Here is a 16444-nt window from a genome sequence, read left to right as displayed (position 1 = left end):
CATTGCAGGGCATAGCTACATACCATTCAAGTTAAAATGTGCTTAGTTAGTGAAATTTAGCAAGTTAATACAGAAAGAATGGTCAACCTCTAAAGTTTAGCCATTTGGTTTTGTAAATTAGCAGAAAACTAAACAGGATGTGGCTGCAATGAGTAAGATTTGTATTATGCTCAATTTATGCTAACACACACAGCCACACTTACACAGACGCCCCTTTCTGACTGACAAGATTGGAATCAAGAGTCAACCCTTCACACACCTGTGCTATTATGATAAGTGACGAGATTTCATCTTAGCCTCATGGACAAAGCTTTTGAAATAGGGCAATTTCAAAAAGGTAGTTTCCTCTACTATTTATGTACAAAGATTAATACAGCAAAGGCAATATAATCTTTTGAAATAAAAAGGTCTTCTTGTACGTTGCCCTTCATTGCACTGTTTACCTTCACGTTCACCTACCACCGGCATCTATATAGAGTAGAGAACAAATCTTACTGAAATTTCTCGCCCCGCCACCCCATTCCTTTTGCTCCTAAGTACATATTAACAAAAACCCCACAACTGTATTATTTTCCTCAAGACACAGAAAATCCCACGTAGAGCTGGGCTTTTTAATATTCGTATGCAAACACGTAGAGTCCAACTTGCTGTAATGCCTCGCTTAAAAGAACCTGAGTATTCTTTGAAAGCTTGTAGTTCCAAAGAAAGAACGATACAGAACAATCTGTTGTTCTCTTAATGCAATTAGCAGATTAAAGCAGCATTTCACTTTCAATACTTCATTAAAATACTGATTGCATCCAGCATTAGCTGATTATATGACGTACACAGTGTTCCCCCTACAGTCCTCTCAGAGACATAGTGGAAAACAACAAGGGTAAGCGAAGCAGTTTACAAGTGAGCATCTGGTATTGACATTAGGAACTGAACACAAAATTTGCAGTGTAGTGTGCCCAAGAGGTGGTGAAGAGCATGAGGAGGTGAAAGAAGAATTACACAAGACTTCTAGACACTAACTACCTTGATGTTATTGTGTTAAGTTATTTCTATATACTGTACTTCAGTGCTCTCCACTCACCTGCCCTTAAAAAATCCCTTATGCACCTATATTTGAATCCTTAAAATGAAGTCATGAGAAAACTCCTCATCTGTTGTCAACACAGATTTTTATTTTCTGTTTCCATTCGATGGTTGCTTCAAACCAGCCCAATATTTATTTACTGGCTACAACCCAGTAAGAACAAAGCAGAAAAGTGGTAAGGTCCAGTCAACTGTGATCTAAACACAAGCAATTATTTCAATTTTCTCATCGCATTATTTTTTCACGGCAGACCAATAAACCCAATAACGCCTAGATTTACTAGAAAATTTTTTATTCTTTTCCCTGCGCAGCAGAAAGTAAGCTAATAACGTCCCACCGAGAGTGCTGTCAGGCTAAATCCCTCAACTACTGAAAGCACTGCCTGGATAAATCTCACTTCACTTTCCATTCTGCCAACCACTTAGGGCAGGGCCCAGGGGAACTCTTCAGCTTATCCCTCCTCACGCAATGTCACAAGCACAAGCCAGAGTGGCCCAATCAGTGCCAAGAAAAGAACAAACTAAAAAAGATTAATTCGCAGATGTTCATGCATTTCACATACACTGTGCCCTATGGTCCGTTGCTAGGGCAACTGGAGACCACCAGTGTGCGCTTTATTGGCTTTATGAAGTGCGTCTCGGAGACTATAGTCCGAGAAATGCTGCATGATAATAGTGAGGCTTTTCAGAAGCCTTGTTTTGTGTTTATCCACATTTAACCCTCTGAATATTATTAAGAACATTGCTATGCACATCTTCTGCACCAAAAAGGGGGGAAGTGGGGGATTGTCTTCACTTTTCAACCTAGAAAGGCTCAAAAGCACTTCCCGAGCTTTAGTTTCAGAAAGGCCCATGTTAAAATTCTAACTTATGAGCTGCAATAAATTATCTCTGGTGTTTGTACAGTGTCTAGCATGATGGTATCCTGTCCATGACTGGGGATTCATGATGCTACTGCATTAGAAGCAAACTTAATATTAGAATAATAATAATAATAATAATAATAATAATATACAGACGGATTCTGAATACAACATACATTCTTGGCAGTGTTAGATAGTTTAAAAAAAGCACATCTCTTTGTAACACAATCACCACAAGAAGTGCACTGTTGAATGCTACCATGTACCATCAATAATGAAATAAAGACAGCACCTTTGATACAACCCTGAAAGCTTTGTGGCTTTTGAAGAAGAAAAAAATCCTTTGTACATATATGGTTTAGGGTTTCAGTGTCTGGGACTACCACATAATCTATATATTCACAGAACCAGTTTAGAGCAATAAATCATCCATGATTTGAATACTCCGCCTTCCCCATATCCTATTTTCAACCCTTGGCTTCATCTGAGTTTATTTGCCCTGAACAGCCCTCCAATCAGTTTTGTTTTGTTAGGAGCTATTTTTGGGGTGGGGAAGCGGAGGACCAAGAGGGGGTGTGTGGAGGGTTGGGGGTTAAAATCACAAATGTCACAACCCTTAGAGCAGCAGCAGATATCAAGTGTTAATCCAAAAAAGAAGGGAAAGAGAATGCCAGGAGAAGAGATCAATAGAAGAAACTGCTTACATTCAGATTCACAGGAGAAGGAACACGCAGAGACAATCATTTCCTGGGAAAAGCTAAAGCCTAATGAGAATTTACTCTGTCCCTTTTATTCAGACAACCAGCCCTTTTGTGGCAGGGGCTTCCTGACTGACAGGAACCCAGGGCCCCTTAATAGGATTTCCATATTATTTCCAACACCTGCCTAGAAGTTATTTGTTTACATTGAAGGAGGCTAGATTCTCAAATCAGACATCTGCTTCTAGTTCAGGCATATCTTAGGAAACCATCTAGAAAGCAGCTTTGTTGCCATGGTGACATTTTTATTTTCTTGCCTTAGTTGGCTGAAAAACATTAGCATTTCCAATTTTATTTTGTTCTTCAAAAGGCCAAATGTCGCTCAAGAAAACAGAGAACTTTTAAAATTGCTATATAAAATAGGTCACACAAAGTTTATTTATTTATTTAAGCTTAATTAGAACAGTATTGGGAAGAGAAGAGGAGGGCAGGTGGTGTAACTTTCCTGGAAATCCCTCTCACTGGCTGGTATGTACTTACTGAGATACTTATTTTCCCACCTTCTTCACCCCGCCATCACCCCATCAAAAATTAACACTTTGTAATTCATGATGTACTTATGAATTCTCCATTATGGCTCATGAAAACACTTAGATCATTCCTTCCAATGTCTTCCAAAGTCAATCTAATAACCCAACAACATAAGCTAGGAGGAGTCCTACCAGGAATATACTTCTGGCACACTGTGGGAGACAATGCAGTAAGTGTATTCCTGGTAGGACTCCTCCTATCTTATGTTGTTGGGTTATTAGGTTGGGTTATTGTTTGGGTTAATACAAATATTAACATGTTGATTAGTGCTCAGTAACTTATGACCTCCCTAATTTTTTTTTTATCAGTTTTGATTTCTCCCCCCCCCACCACTCTCTTAATACCAGAAGGTGATTTCTCTTTACTTCCTTCTTTTCCCCCCCCCCCTTTTCTTTTAATCAGTGTTTAGAGTGTCAAATGAATCAATTAATTTGCATTACAGTAAAGAACATTTCAAAATAAAATGTCCACAGAGTATTTTAAGAGAATTTAAAATTAAACACCAATTGATCTACACAGGGAAAAAAATCATAAAGCTGAGGGAACTCTCTAAAGTAGAAAGCAGTTGACTCACTTTTGGATATTGCTTGGATAAAGTTTGATCAATACTACATATTCTCTCTCACCCAGCCCATTCCAATCACTTAGACTAAAAGTTATTTGAACATGAAGTAAAAGTACTTTCTTCATTCTGACTTTGTTCACCATGAATACACTGTGGCAAATCTTTAATGCCAACATCTAAAAACTAATTATGACCGTACACTCATATGACAACTTGAAGGAATACAGAGCAGAAAAAAAAAACCTTTCCCCCTTTTCTCCAAAAGTGCATTATCGAACATACTGCATTCAAGATGACCTGTCCAGCTACCTCACCACTTCTTCACTCCAGCAAACTTCCTATTTCTCCCCTACAATGTGAAGTCATAATTTTATATTACTAACATCACAGTCTGTTGCCATGGAAATAATTAAACATGACTGCTCAGGTTAGAAATTACAAGCCATGTAAGCGTTTGCCTCCTGGGTGATGAGAGCATCTGGAGAGAGAATATTTGAGTTACTCTAAATCACCAAGTGGCAAAATAAAGTTTGATAGTGCTAAGCATTATAGAAGTTCCCCCCAATAAACGCACTGTTGCATACTGCAGCCATCAGAAATTGTCATTGCAAGCAATTCTCCTGACAGAATATAATGGGGGATAAGGGGTGGTGAATAGTTTGTATATAGTAGAGTGCAAGAGATGTTTGTATGATATACAGGAGATTAAATGATCAAAAATAGCTCAAAAAGCTAACTTTTTTGAAAACAGATTACATTCTGTTACTTGTAAATGAATTCTCCCCGCTGAACAAATATACCCCAATGGCTTCATCTAAAAAAATACAAAGCGATGTGTCACACACACACACACACACACACACACACACACACACACACAATTGCAAAAGTAAGTTTTAAGAAAATCTGTAAGAGAAATATTGACCTGGAGATAAAGTTCACTGTTTTAAAGAATTAGTTTTAAAATTACAAAATGTAGTGACGTGTTACCAATTGAACAAGATTTAATACTTTTTTTTTAAAAAAAGGCAGTGCCAAAATCAGCTATGTAAGATAGACCAAGATAACAAACAGGGCCCTGCTAATTAATATTTGTTCTGCTTCAGCGGACAGTTACTGGACGAGACTGCAAAACACAAGCATGTCTCACCCAATCACATCATTAATCCGTTCATGTTCACCACCTGAGGACCAGCTATGCCCCAAAGATATTTATTCATCTGTTCCACAAACAAACAATTACAACACATTTTCAGGAATTAGGGCACCTGTTACATTCTGCACTGTTTACATGCCCAGAGGCAGATATCAATTAATACTGAACAAATTACTGTATCACAAACCAACAGAACAAAAAAGTTACAAATTACACTGTGATATGGCTATTCACAAACAACAGTGTGCCTCCTGAAAATTCAACAAGCCTTCTGTGGAGAGAAGTGTAGCTCAAATATGCTCAACATAAAATGACGACATCACAATGTTGAAAACAAAATACATGCCAATCAATGTATTTGAGAAAAATTAGTATATTATTGTACAACACAGAAAGAGAAACAGTGATGGGAAGACAAAGTGAAAAAGCACACATCTACATTGGCTCCAATGTAGATACTTTGAAAAGTACTGCAAATGTGGGCTAACTTTTAAATGAGTGGAGTCTGGTAAAAAGAAAATATAATAGAAATTAAATTCTGTATGTTTCCTTAGATATAATTTGGGGATCTTTAAACTACTTATATTTAATAAATTTTGCATATCGATAGATAGATAGATAGATCATTTAATGGGTTGACATAATTAGAAACACTCCTATGAGCCTCACATTAAAAAGTCACTAATCTAGACAAAAAGGCGACCATCTGTGTATACCTCCTAGATCAGTGATGTGTAACCAAGAATAGGGAGTGGATGTGGCCCTCCTTCATCTCAGTGGGCCACATGACAGAGGTGGGAAATCTGCAGCGCATAGCCCACTGGGGTTCCACCTGCAGCCCGTACACTTCCTTCCCTGCGCACGTACCTCTCACGCTTTGGGGCACTGGAGCCCCACACTTCCTACTCCTTCCCCTTCCTCCCAGCACTTTGAGAGCACGTGAATCACCTGATTCACACTCCTCCTCATTCCTCCCAGAGCCTGAATAGCTGCTAACAGCTGATTTGCAGTGTTCCAGCTCTGGGAAAGAGGGGGAAGAGTAGGAGTGGAGTGCAAATTGGACTCAGAGTATGTCTAGACAGCATCCCTCTGTTGGCAGAGGGATGCAGATTAGGCAGGTTGACATTGCAAATGAGGCAGGGATTTAAATATCCCGTGCCTAATTTGCATAAAAATGGCCACCACATTTTGCCAACTCAGAACTTTGTTGGCAAAAAGCGGCAGTCTACAGGGGGATCTGTCAAGAAAGAAAGCCTTTTTCGACAGATTCCTTATGCCTCCTGCAAGGAGGTTTACAGGACCTGCCGAAAAAGGCTTTCTTTCGCGACAGATCCCCCTGTAGACTGCCGCTTTTTGCCAACAAAGTGCTGAGTTGGCAAAATGTGGCAGCCATTTTAATGCAAATTAGGCACAGGATATTTAAATCCCTGCCTCATTTGCAATGTCGACCTGCCTAATCTGCATCCCTCTGCTAACAGAGGGATGCAGTCTAGACATACCCTGAAAGTGCGAGGAGGGAGGGGAAGGAGTAGGAAGTGCTGGGCTCCAGTGCACCAGTATGCATAGGGAAGAGGAGTAGACAGGGGTCCACGGGCTGCAGGTGGAACTTCAGGGGGCCGCAGGTTGCCCACCACTGCACTAGATAATCTACCAGCATAAAAATAAGAAAGCAGATAAACATGCTTAAATTAGATAATATACAAGAATTCAGCATTTTAAGGATGCCTGTTTATAGCTAAGCCCTTTGCTCCTTTCAGAAATATGAACATCACACCAAAAAATTTATATGACCTAATTATAGTTGTGGGCAGCAAGATGCTCACCCTTACTGGTATACTTTCCTGAAGAGAGGCCTAAATATTCAGAAGTTTTTAGTGATTTGACCTTTTTGGATCAAGGCCTTCCTATAAACTGCAGCCTCAACACAATATCACATGGAAAACTCAGTTATCCAATCCACTGGAGTTTGTACTGTGTTTTACTAGCTTATGACCAAACTGGAAAAACTGTAACCAAAATATTCATGAAAGCTTAATACATCACATCAAAAACTGACAGCCATATTGCACAAAGACTATTCTCTTAAACTCAGTCTCAAAATAGACTTTTATTCCAACAATATGCCTGCAACTTTTAATTCAATTATTATTATTATTGCTTATTTCTAATTGTGGTAGTGTCCGCCGGTTATAGGCAGAATTGGGACCCACTGTACTAGACACTTTATGAATTCAGACATGGGCTCTGTTCAAAAAGCTTCAAATCCAAGCTAAAACAAGATGAAACAAGCTAGTGTAATAAGCAATATGGAGGAGGAAGCTAACAGTAGCAGAACTATACCATTACATAATTCAAAATGTCCCAAATGATGGTTCAGAAGCCTTAGTAGGTTTTTATAAAAGCAAACAAATATCATCAGCTCTCTCTGACTGTCCCACAACATAGCCAACATTAATTGGTCCATTTCTTAAAGGTATAGCATACAGAAAGCTACACAGAAGGGAAAGACCTCTAAACACACAACGCTTCCTCCCATACGATACTTCCCCCCCACACACACACACACGCTTCCTCAGTTTTCTTACAGGCAGCGGTGAAAGGAACTTAGAATTTCTTACAGGTACTGCCCTATTGCAACGTGAGTCCATGCCAGCTCTTTAAATAGCTCCCTGCTGGCTTTTGCCACAACTCAGCTAGCTCTTGCCGGAGACGCACACCTGAAGAAACGTGCTTACTTTCACTTCTGCTTTCAGGATAATTTTGCCACAGGCAACTTTTGTCAAGGAACAGAGGAGATCCTCTTATCTCTTTTTAGGGGAAAATGTGGCTGGATCGGGGGGGGGGGGGGGGGACATGAAATCAGGAGAAGATCCCGGTCTCCTATTTGATGAATTTTTATAGACATGGAAATTCCAAGAACAATTTGCCAGCAAGAATCATGTCTTTCCCCTTGTATAGTGCTTCAGAATAACTTCTAAAAATACGCTACCTCTTGCTCCTCCTCCCAGAGTTTTAATGCTCATGTAAAAGATCAGAATATTTTGTAAAGGCATCTATAAATTTAAAAAGAAAGGTCTATTCTCTATCACAGTCCCTGAAATATCAACACTTCTAGAACTGCCTTTGTGATTCACTTCTCCCTTTGATTTGTCCTGCTCGTTTTGAGTCTATACACAGAGTTCCCATGACACATTTTATTGGGTACTCAGTTTTCCATACTTTAATTTTGTAAAGGATTCTGATGACTAAATCCAACACAAAATCAGAATGCTCCAAAAAGCTTTCTTCCTTGCCGGGCCTTATTGTGTTGATGCTGGACAATCTCATGTTATCTAGAAGGTTCCTAATTAGTTGCAGCAGTCATTTGCTTACTCCGGGGATGTGTTTGAAAGGATCCAAGTCTGGTTTGGTTTATCAGGCAGAAAATGTTCCACTTAGAAGGGTGATATAAACTGAAGTATGATTGTGCCTTTCTTGTTTGCACCACTGCCTCAAGAGCTGGCTTTTGATGTCAGCCTGCCTTACTTCACTGTTCCAACCATTGATTTTGGCTTCAGTGTTCAGCAAGGACATGAATGAGGTTTTTCTTTTAAACCACAATCCCTGAAGAGTCTGCAAAATCTTGTGTGTAAGAAGTATTACTTACCCTACACTGACCCACACCCACTTTCTTACTTGTAGGGAGTAATTTCGTACACTGGACTCTTCCATGTGGATTCAAATTTGAAAATTTTCTAGTGTTAGTGAATCAACTGTTTCCTTCATCCCCAGGGAGAACTAAATGTATGGTAAAGGCCAGTATAATTACAGAGGGCAACTTCAATGAAGACAACTGGCTGACAGGTCAAGAACACTGGAATTAGTGCCAACAGAATTTTATTTGAAAGAGGGGTAAGAGGTGGGAGAGAATCTTACAACTAAATGCCCATCTTCCTTCTTTATACCAATAGGCAAAGTACCCTAATTACCTGAATCTTGCAGTAAAGCCTAAATTTATATTTTATGAGCTATTCTAAAACCTGCCCTGCTTAATAATCTATATCGTCAAGAAAACACTTTAAACTGTCTCTCACAATTAAACCTAGCCATACAACCCTGTATAAATCAAAATTTTGCTACCATATCAAAACGTTACACTGGGGCTGTATAATGTTGCCCATATCCTCATTACATGCTACACTAATTACTACCAGCAGATTCAGGATTTTCTGCACATTAGAGGCTTTTAGAGGAGCTATAAAAAATTTCAGGCACCATTAATTTAAATTTGTATTGAAATTTCCTTTTGACAGATGGCCAAAAATTACTTATTATTTAGAGTACCAGAGCTGCCTGTTTGCACACTAGAAGAGGAAAGGGAAAAATTAAAAGCAAGAAGGAAATTTATGTCACGTTCATTACCTGTTAAATGTTAAGGAGCATTATCCTGCATGAATAAATTATTTCATACAAGCACACAGACTCCAGCTGCTGGCAACTGGCACGTTCTGGCTGATAAAAACCATCTCAAGTCACACAGCAGACAATCATAAAAGCCTCTCTTAACCAGGGCCACTTAAGGGAGGACAGATCAATAGAACAAGCGACTAACTGCTACTCTGGGCATCACTGAAAACATTTAAGGAAATTAGCAAACTATTTCACCTTGCAAAGCTGGCAGCAAGCCCTAAAAGCTAACACAATCCAACTCAATTTGAACAGTATACAAGACAAACATCTATTTATAGCTATCATTCCATAATAAATCAGGACAAAATAGTCACACCTTTCTCTCTGTCTCTCTGGCTGTACATATGATCATTCACTGAATCACTCCACATAATTACAGAACAAGATGAACAAAAGCTACTGTTCCAGCATTAGCAAAAAATATAGTGTATAGCTCTATAGCTCCCCTACCTCTTGGTTTTTTTGGGGGGAGAGGGGGAAGGGAGCTGATTGAGGGGGGAGAATAAGGAAGCTGAATTCATCCTGTACTATTAGCATCACACTATTTTAGTTTAGTGATTAGTGTACTATGTACTTTAATGGAACACCATTCATTTTTATTTATGTATGTGTATATATAACTCACATTGCAAGAAGAGTAACATTTTATTATGACTTCAGACAGATGGAGGATATCACCTGGGTAATTTAAGTCTAATGTGTTCACATTTATTTATATATTATTAATCAGAAACTGAAAAAAAAATCTGAACTATTGATCCAGAGAGGAGGAGAAATATTCTTAACTTCTGTACCATGTAAGCTTCTGTTTAACAACAAAAATCCTGTTTCTAATCATTGTGGTAGGGAAATTAAATAAATTGCAAACTGATGTAGAGTTGTCTTCCTGAGTTTGCAGACAGTCAGCTGCTGTGCCTCTACTATCACAGTAAAAACTAACAGCTCATGGCTGATATTTAGACCCTGTTGTTACTAACAATAAAACTGGCTATCAGATCAGTTTCATTGTGCTGTAACTTGGCAAAATTGCCAGTGGTAGCACGCTAGGGAACAGTAGTGTAGAGGCAAGCAGCAAAATCAAAGAAACACCTCTTTTCCTAGCATCCAAGGGACTTGTAGGTGAGAGGAGAAAGAGTAACCAGGGAAGTGGAGTGCTTTGGATGGAAGAAATAGAATTTATCAGACATACTAGTCCAGGGCTGGGCAAAATATGATCCATGGGCTGGATCCGGCCCACGAGAGTCTCATCTGGCTCCCTGCCTGGCCTGACCCTGCTCAGCACTCAGTAAAGCCAGTCACAGGGTCATGTGTGCAACTCTGAATGCTGTGAGCCTGGGGGAGGGGGCAAGAGGCTTCTCACCTTGCCCCCACTTCCTGTAGCTTCCATTGGCCAATTTCAGGCCAACAGCAGCTGCCTATTTGCAGCCTCCCCGCTCATCCTCCAGGCTCTCAGTGTTCAGTTCACAGCTGCAAACATGGCCTCTAGCTTCTGAGAGTAGGTACAGGGGCTCGACAGGCAGGAATCCTGGCTAAGAAACCTGCAGGGCTGCTCACTGGTAGCCACCCAGGTAAGCGTCTCCCAGCCAGAGCCTGCCTCTGGCACCCCAGCCCCTCCTTCCATCCCCCAGCCTCTGCTCTCCTGTACCCCTACCTCATGTAACCTAAATCTTCTGCACCCCTGTCACAGGCTCCACACACCTTCTCAGACACTGCATCACTTCCTACACCCCTTCTCAGGTCACAACCCCCTCCCAGACCTTATAACCAATATTTTGGAACCACTTGGGCAAAAAATATACTTCTCTGTCTATTAAGCATGTGGTAATATTGCCAATCCTACGTCAGATTTAGTCAACCAATAGTTTTCTGCTTTTAACCCGCCCTAATAGCAAATTACATACTTTTTATATAAAATATTAGAAAGTCGACTGACAATTTGGTACTATTGTTACTTGTACGCAAACAGTACGGAAAGATGTTATTCTTTTGGGAAGCATTGCTGGAAATACATTTTTCCCTCCTATTTTCATACTAGAAAGCACCCACTTAAGCTTATTTTTATGCTAATCGAGGAAGGGTACATTTTTCAAGCCCAGATTTGAACATTCATGCAATTCACACACACAATTTGATTGTGTTCCAGGTATAGAGGAGCATCCTGATATATGTGCTTATACAAATAAAAGAAAACAGACTATTACATTCACAACTACACAAATCACTCTTGTAGATGCCGTGTGTCCCATTATACATTCCGACATTTACATGGCCATGCTCACACTCAGACGATCTACCTATAGACATTAATTCAAGATCAGGGAATTATTTTAGGGAGATGGGGAAAGTGTGAGAGTCACTAGAAAAATAGGTTTCCTATACAACTTAGATACGGCTTAGGAATAAACCATTTCTAAGAAGGAGAACCCAAGTGGTTAGAAAGTAAAATTTTATTTGCACACATTGTACAACTCATTTCTTTTTCACATTTGCAGACAAGTTTATCTTTTGAATATATTCAGAGCATAAGTCTGCAGGCTCCAAAGAGTTAATATCACATACTAGCCCATTCCCTCCGCCCCCATCCTCCTTGCTCTTCAGTGCGACATAAGAACTGTTCTGCACTTCCATATATAGGAACAGGACACAATTATGAAGACTAAGCCAATGAGAAAAGATGTGATAATTAAACTCACTGGCTAATAAATCATCCTACAATCCTTGACATGTATATTATTAAACACTTTCTTAATGAAACACTGTATCTACATGAGACTCCGCTCATCAGAACAAACATCACAATCCAGTTTCAATTTGTGACATTTTTGTACATTTTTAGATCAAACTGCAATAAAATGCACCACACATTTCTTTTAGTTGCTCCTTCCACCTATGAAATAGAGTCCTACCTTTATGGAGTCTCTGTCTGCATACAGAACAGCAGCAACATAAGCAGGAAGAGGAGGCAGCAGGGGGAAATACAAAGAGAAAAGTACTAGTTAGTTTACATAAAATTATACATTTATCATACTTGGAAGATAAAAAAAATCATGTCTTTCAATCCGCTCCTACCTCTTTGGTGATCATTTTCATGGTGTTTCTTTTCATCTTTAATTGGTAGGTGGGACTGTCCACCCAGCGCACTGGATAGTGCTAGGAGGCCAGCACTGCTGCCAATTGGTGGGATGGCTGGAGGTTGCAAGCCAGAAGGGTGTGGAGTGAGAGGCACTGGGAGACCGTGTCCATGTGACAAATGCTGGGCCTGGAGTTGTTGCTGCTGTGAGAAATTAAACACAGATATTGAACTTGTTCTGAGAAAGGAAGTTGAGACAGACAGATACAGGACAATTACACACACACACACACACACACACACGTTTTCAAAGATGGCCATATATTTAGGGATATTACTGACTAAGTCTCATTTAGATAGCAGGTTGAATTAACAAAGAAAAAAATATTTAGAATCGATTGAACAGATTTGCCAGTTCTACACAAACTCAGTTTACTCTGACAGAAGTAATGAATTTTTTTTCCATATGGAAAGAGACACACTACATATATGTCTAATCAAAACATATGTGAATAACTATGCAAGCAGTTATAGCAGGGGGAGTGAAAAAAAGCTGAAAATTGAGAAAATTAGTGTTAAACAGTTCTCCCAGCGCTACTGCACAGCATGCAGTGAGAGTTAATTTGAAAGAGAAAACCTGAATTAACAACCCAGAAAAGGAAACTGGTTGCAGCCACCGTTTTAAGCCCTTTAAGTGTCCTCAGCGGTACTTCAGCAAATTACTAAAGAAAATCTAATGTAGCAAGGCTTGGGTCCTCCTGTAGGCTTGCTCAATAATGCTGAAATAATTGGGCACTCTGTGCACGTTTAGTGATGCTCGAATGAAAAGCTAGAGGCCTGCCCTTGTACTCTTCTCTAGCTGCTGACTCTGTGTTGTGACAGGTTTATTTGAGTGGGACTGTGATGCATGCACCAGTAACTGCACTGACAAGAGTTTAAAGTCATTTTTACCAGTACACTGGCAACACAGAGAAAACCCTTGAGAGGTTAGAATTGGAGTGCTTGACCTCAGCCAAGGCTGCATCAAGCTCTGTGCTTTACTAACCATTATGGGGTAGATGGTTTGTTGTAGCTATTGAATGAGAAGAAAGGGGAAAAAAGGGGGGGGGGGTAACATGTTATGTTAAATATATCACACCAGGGATCTGCTCAGCTTAAGACGTACCCAATAATAGTCAGACAAATTTTTGTTCATACAGTTACTAGGATTAGCTTTAAAATTGCTTTTAGAGCTGTCACTTCCCAGGACTAACTGGTGATAAATACAATCAAATTCCTTAGTGCAAGGCACCCTCCTTTAAAAAAAAAAAAAAAAAAAAAAAACACTTTGATTTAATATAAAATTTAAACCTCTGACCCAGCAGTTTGCCTCTTGACTTTAATAGATCAAGATGCATATGGATTGTTCATTCGTTCTCCCCTTTAAATGTTTAAATCGTTCCCTCCCCAGCTTTAAACTTGACTCTTGGGTTTGGTTTAAATTAGTATAACCAGTATTTTTAAAAAAATGATGAATAGTTTGTCTGAAACATTACCTGCAGGTATTTTGTATTTTCTAAAGATGCTACTCTTAAACCCAGACACCTTTCATAGTTTTTGAAATGTAAAACTAGTTTTAGATTCCAGATGGTAGAGCCAATCCTATCCTACCCCATCTGACCCACTTTTAGCAATAAAACAAAAGGAGTATCACTAGTAACCCTTCTCATCAGTCAATATCATTCTGGTAAGGTTTCACTGCTAGTAGAAAGCATCAAATGTGTGTGTTTGTTTTATGCTCTTATGGAAGGATGCTTGTTTGCTCAAAATTTAAAAAGACAACTATGCACTGTTCAGCTGCAGGGGGTTTAATGTGGCTGCCTTGTAGCTACTCAGCAAGCTGGTATTATTTATTTAGGAGAACGACACCTAGTACTCCTGCATCTAAGCCGTTTTTTTTTTAATAAAAATAAATAATAGAGTGTTGGGAAGAAAGCTTCCGAAGTCAGAACTGCACATAAACTAACACCGTGCAGTCTGTCTGGGTGAGTAGAGAGCCTCAAATGATAATTCAGAGGAGTCTGAATTCTCTGTCCTGCTCAGTGGGTGTTAACACTGACAGAAAATGTCAACATTAACTATTTCCTCAAGGATCAAATTACAGAAGAAAAAGGACACTCATGTAGTACAGTACTTTAAAAATCTACAATGTATCATGTGTCCAGGGGATGCACCTCAATTTGTAAGCAGCATGTAGAGAGTATCGTTTCTCCCTCCCAAATTCCATCAATTTTTTCCACTGACACTTCTAAAGTGACCATCTGCTTTCATCAGTATTATAGCGGTGCCATACTCTAGATCATTGATGCAACATATAGCATCAGCATTTTCTATAAATAAATTAGATGTTATAAGCTATATGTATAATGACACCTCTGGTAGAGTTTGCCTACATGTTTCCACTATAAAAGATCATCCTCAGTGGCTTCTAACTTCTCAAAGCTGTACCTTTTCAGATGAAATTTGGCTCACTTGCTCTTGGTCAAGAAGTGATTTGTTTTCGCTGCCAGTTTAATTAAAAACAGTTGAGCTGTTTTCAAGCATGAAAGGAGCAGGAGGACAAAATGGCAGCTTTTCTGCTGGGAGAGAAAAAAATCCCACATTTGCAACCTCTCTTTGTACAACTCATGCACCTCAGCAGAAGAGGCTCGAAATTCGGCAGGGTCATAGTCCCTTTAGTCAAAAAGGTGCCTTCCATAGGCCAAGGGAAACTTAGGCTATGTCTACACTACAAAGAAAAGTTGGGAAAAGATATGCAAATTGCAAACCACAATGTGTGTATTTTTTCCGTTCTTCTTCCAAAAAAGGCTTTTCTGACATTTGGCCCATCTACACAGGGCCAAATGTCAAGAAAAATACCTTCTTTCAGAATATCCATTCTTAGTCACAAAACAAGATTTACCGGGATGCCGAAAAAACATTTTTTTCCAACTTTTTTTGGAAATGCGGACCAGTTCCCAACATTTTTTCCCCGCTTTTCCAGCATTTTTTCCCCAGAAAAGCAGATGCATTCCTTGGACGCGGAAGAGCTTTTCTGGGATACCTCTGGTATCTCGGAAAAGCTCTGTAGTCTAGACGCACTCTTAGATTTGATTTGGCTATGATGCAATGGTTTAACAAAAACAGCTTGAGCGCATACACTGGATTGTATGAAATGCTTAAAAGTAGAGGACGCTCAATATTCCATGGATACTAAGTATGCGTGCTTTATACACTGAAAGGGACTTTCCATAGAATAATATCTCTGGATCTCATTGGCAGTGCACATCTGCTTATATTGGGAGTGGGACTAAGGGTTTAAGAGTATGAGTTCTGGGTTATGATTTGTATTCATGCACATAGAAGGAGGAAGGGCTCTGAGTAGTCCTATTCCAAGGTTAGCCAACCAGACATTGGTCCAAAAGCTGAAATGATGATCAAAATGAAATACAGAATAGTGAACTCATTTCTAGACCACTAATCCTGAGTACTAGGGGAGGCAGAGTCCGTAAGGAAAAAAAGTAGTATGGTATGATTAAAGGCTGTGCTGTAAAGCATATACACAAGGGATGAGAGACAAGTGCATCTTTAGGTGCCATTTTGTAACTTTAGGAATGTATAATATACTCTGACATACTTAAACTGGCACCAATTCTCCACTGTGTCCAGTTGGGCTCACTGGTCTCAAGTCATTTGACCCCAGGGGAAGCTAGGGCAACATAAGGCCTCTACCCCACAGCGCAAACATATAAGTCAGCAGGGTACCAGGTCCAATGGTCCCTTCCCAGCCACTCATTCTCCCTCCTCTCACCCACACTGGGGAAGAGATAGACAGGGCAGCTGGCATAGGATATGCCTTCAACTGCAGGATATTCTACTATGCAGGGAGAGTTCTCCACAGGGAAGTTCCAGCAGGTTTACATTTACTTTTTGACACGCAACTGAACACAGAAG

At 39.7% G+C, this 16444-nt stretch overlaps 1 protein-coding gene across 6 annotated transcripts in view; it reads right to left on the bottom strand.

Annotated features, from left to right (window-relative positions):
• Positions 1–16444, bottom strand: part of LOC102460994 (TLE family member 4, transcriptional corepressor) — a 133106-nt gene that overhangs the window by 50493 nt on the left and 66169 nt on the right. For 3 of the 6 annotated variants that reach the window (XM_075931744.1, XM_075931746.1, XM_075931748.1), the window contains 2 exons: positions 12472–12676; positions 12309–12325 (listed from right to left, as the gene is read on the bottom strand). In XM_075931744.1, coding sequence (XP_075787859.1) covers positions 12309–12325; positions 12472–12676 — 222 coding nt within the window. The remainder of the gene's footprint in view (positions 1–12308; positions 12326–12471; positions 12677–16444) is intronic. The other 3 variants (XM_075931745.1, XM_075931747.1, XM_075931749.1) reach the window with 1 other exon arrangement.

This window comes from Pelodiscus sinensis, chromosome 6 (assembly GCF_049634645.1).
Source record: "Pelodiscus sinensis isolate JC-2024 chromosome 6, ASM4963464v1, whole genome shotgun sequence".
Lineage (NCBI taxonomy): Eukaryota > Metazoa > Chordata > Testudines > Trionychidae > Pelodiscus > Pelodiscus sinensis.
This window is presented reverse-complemented; position numbering and strand designations above follow the sequence as displayed.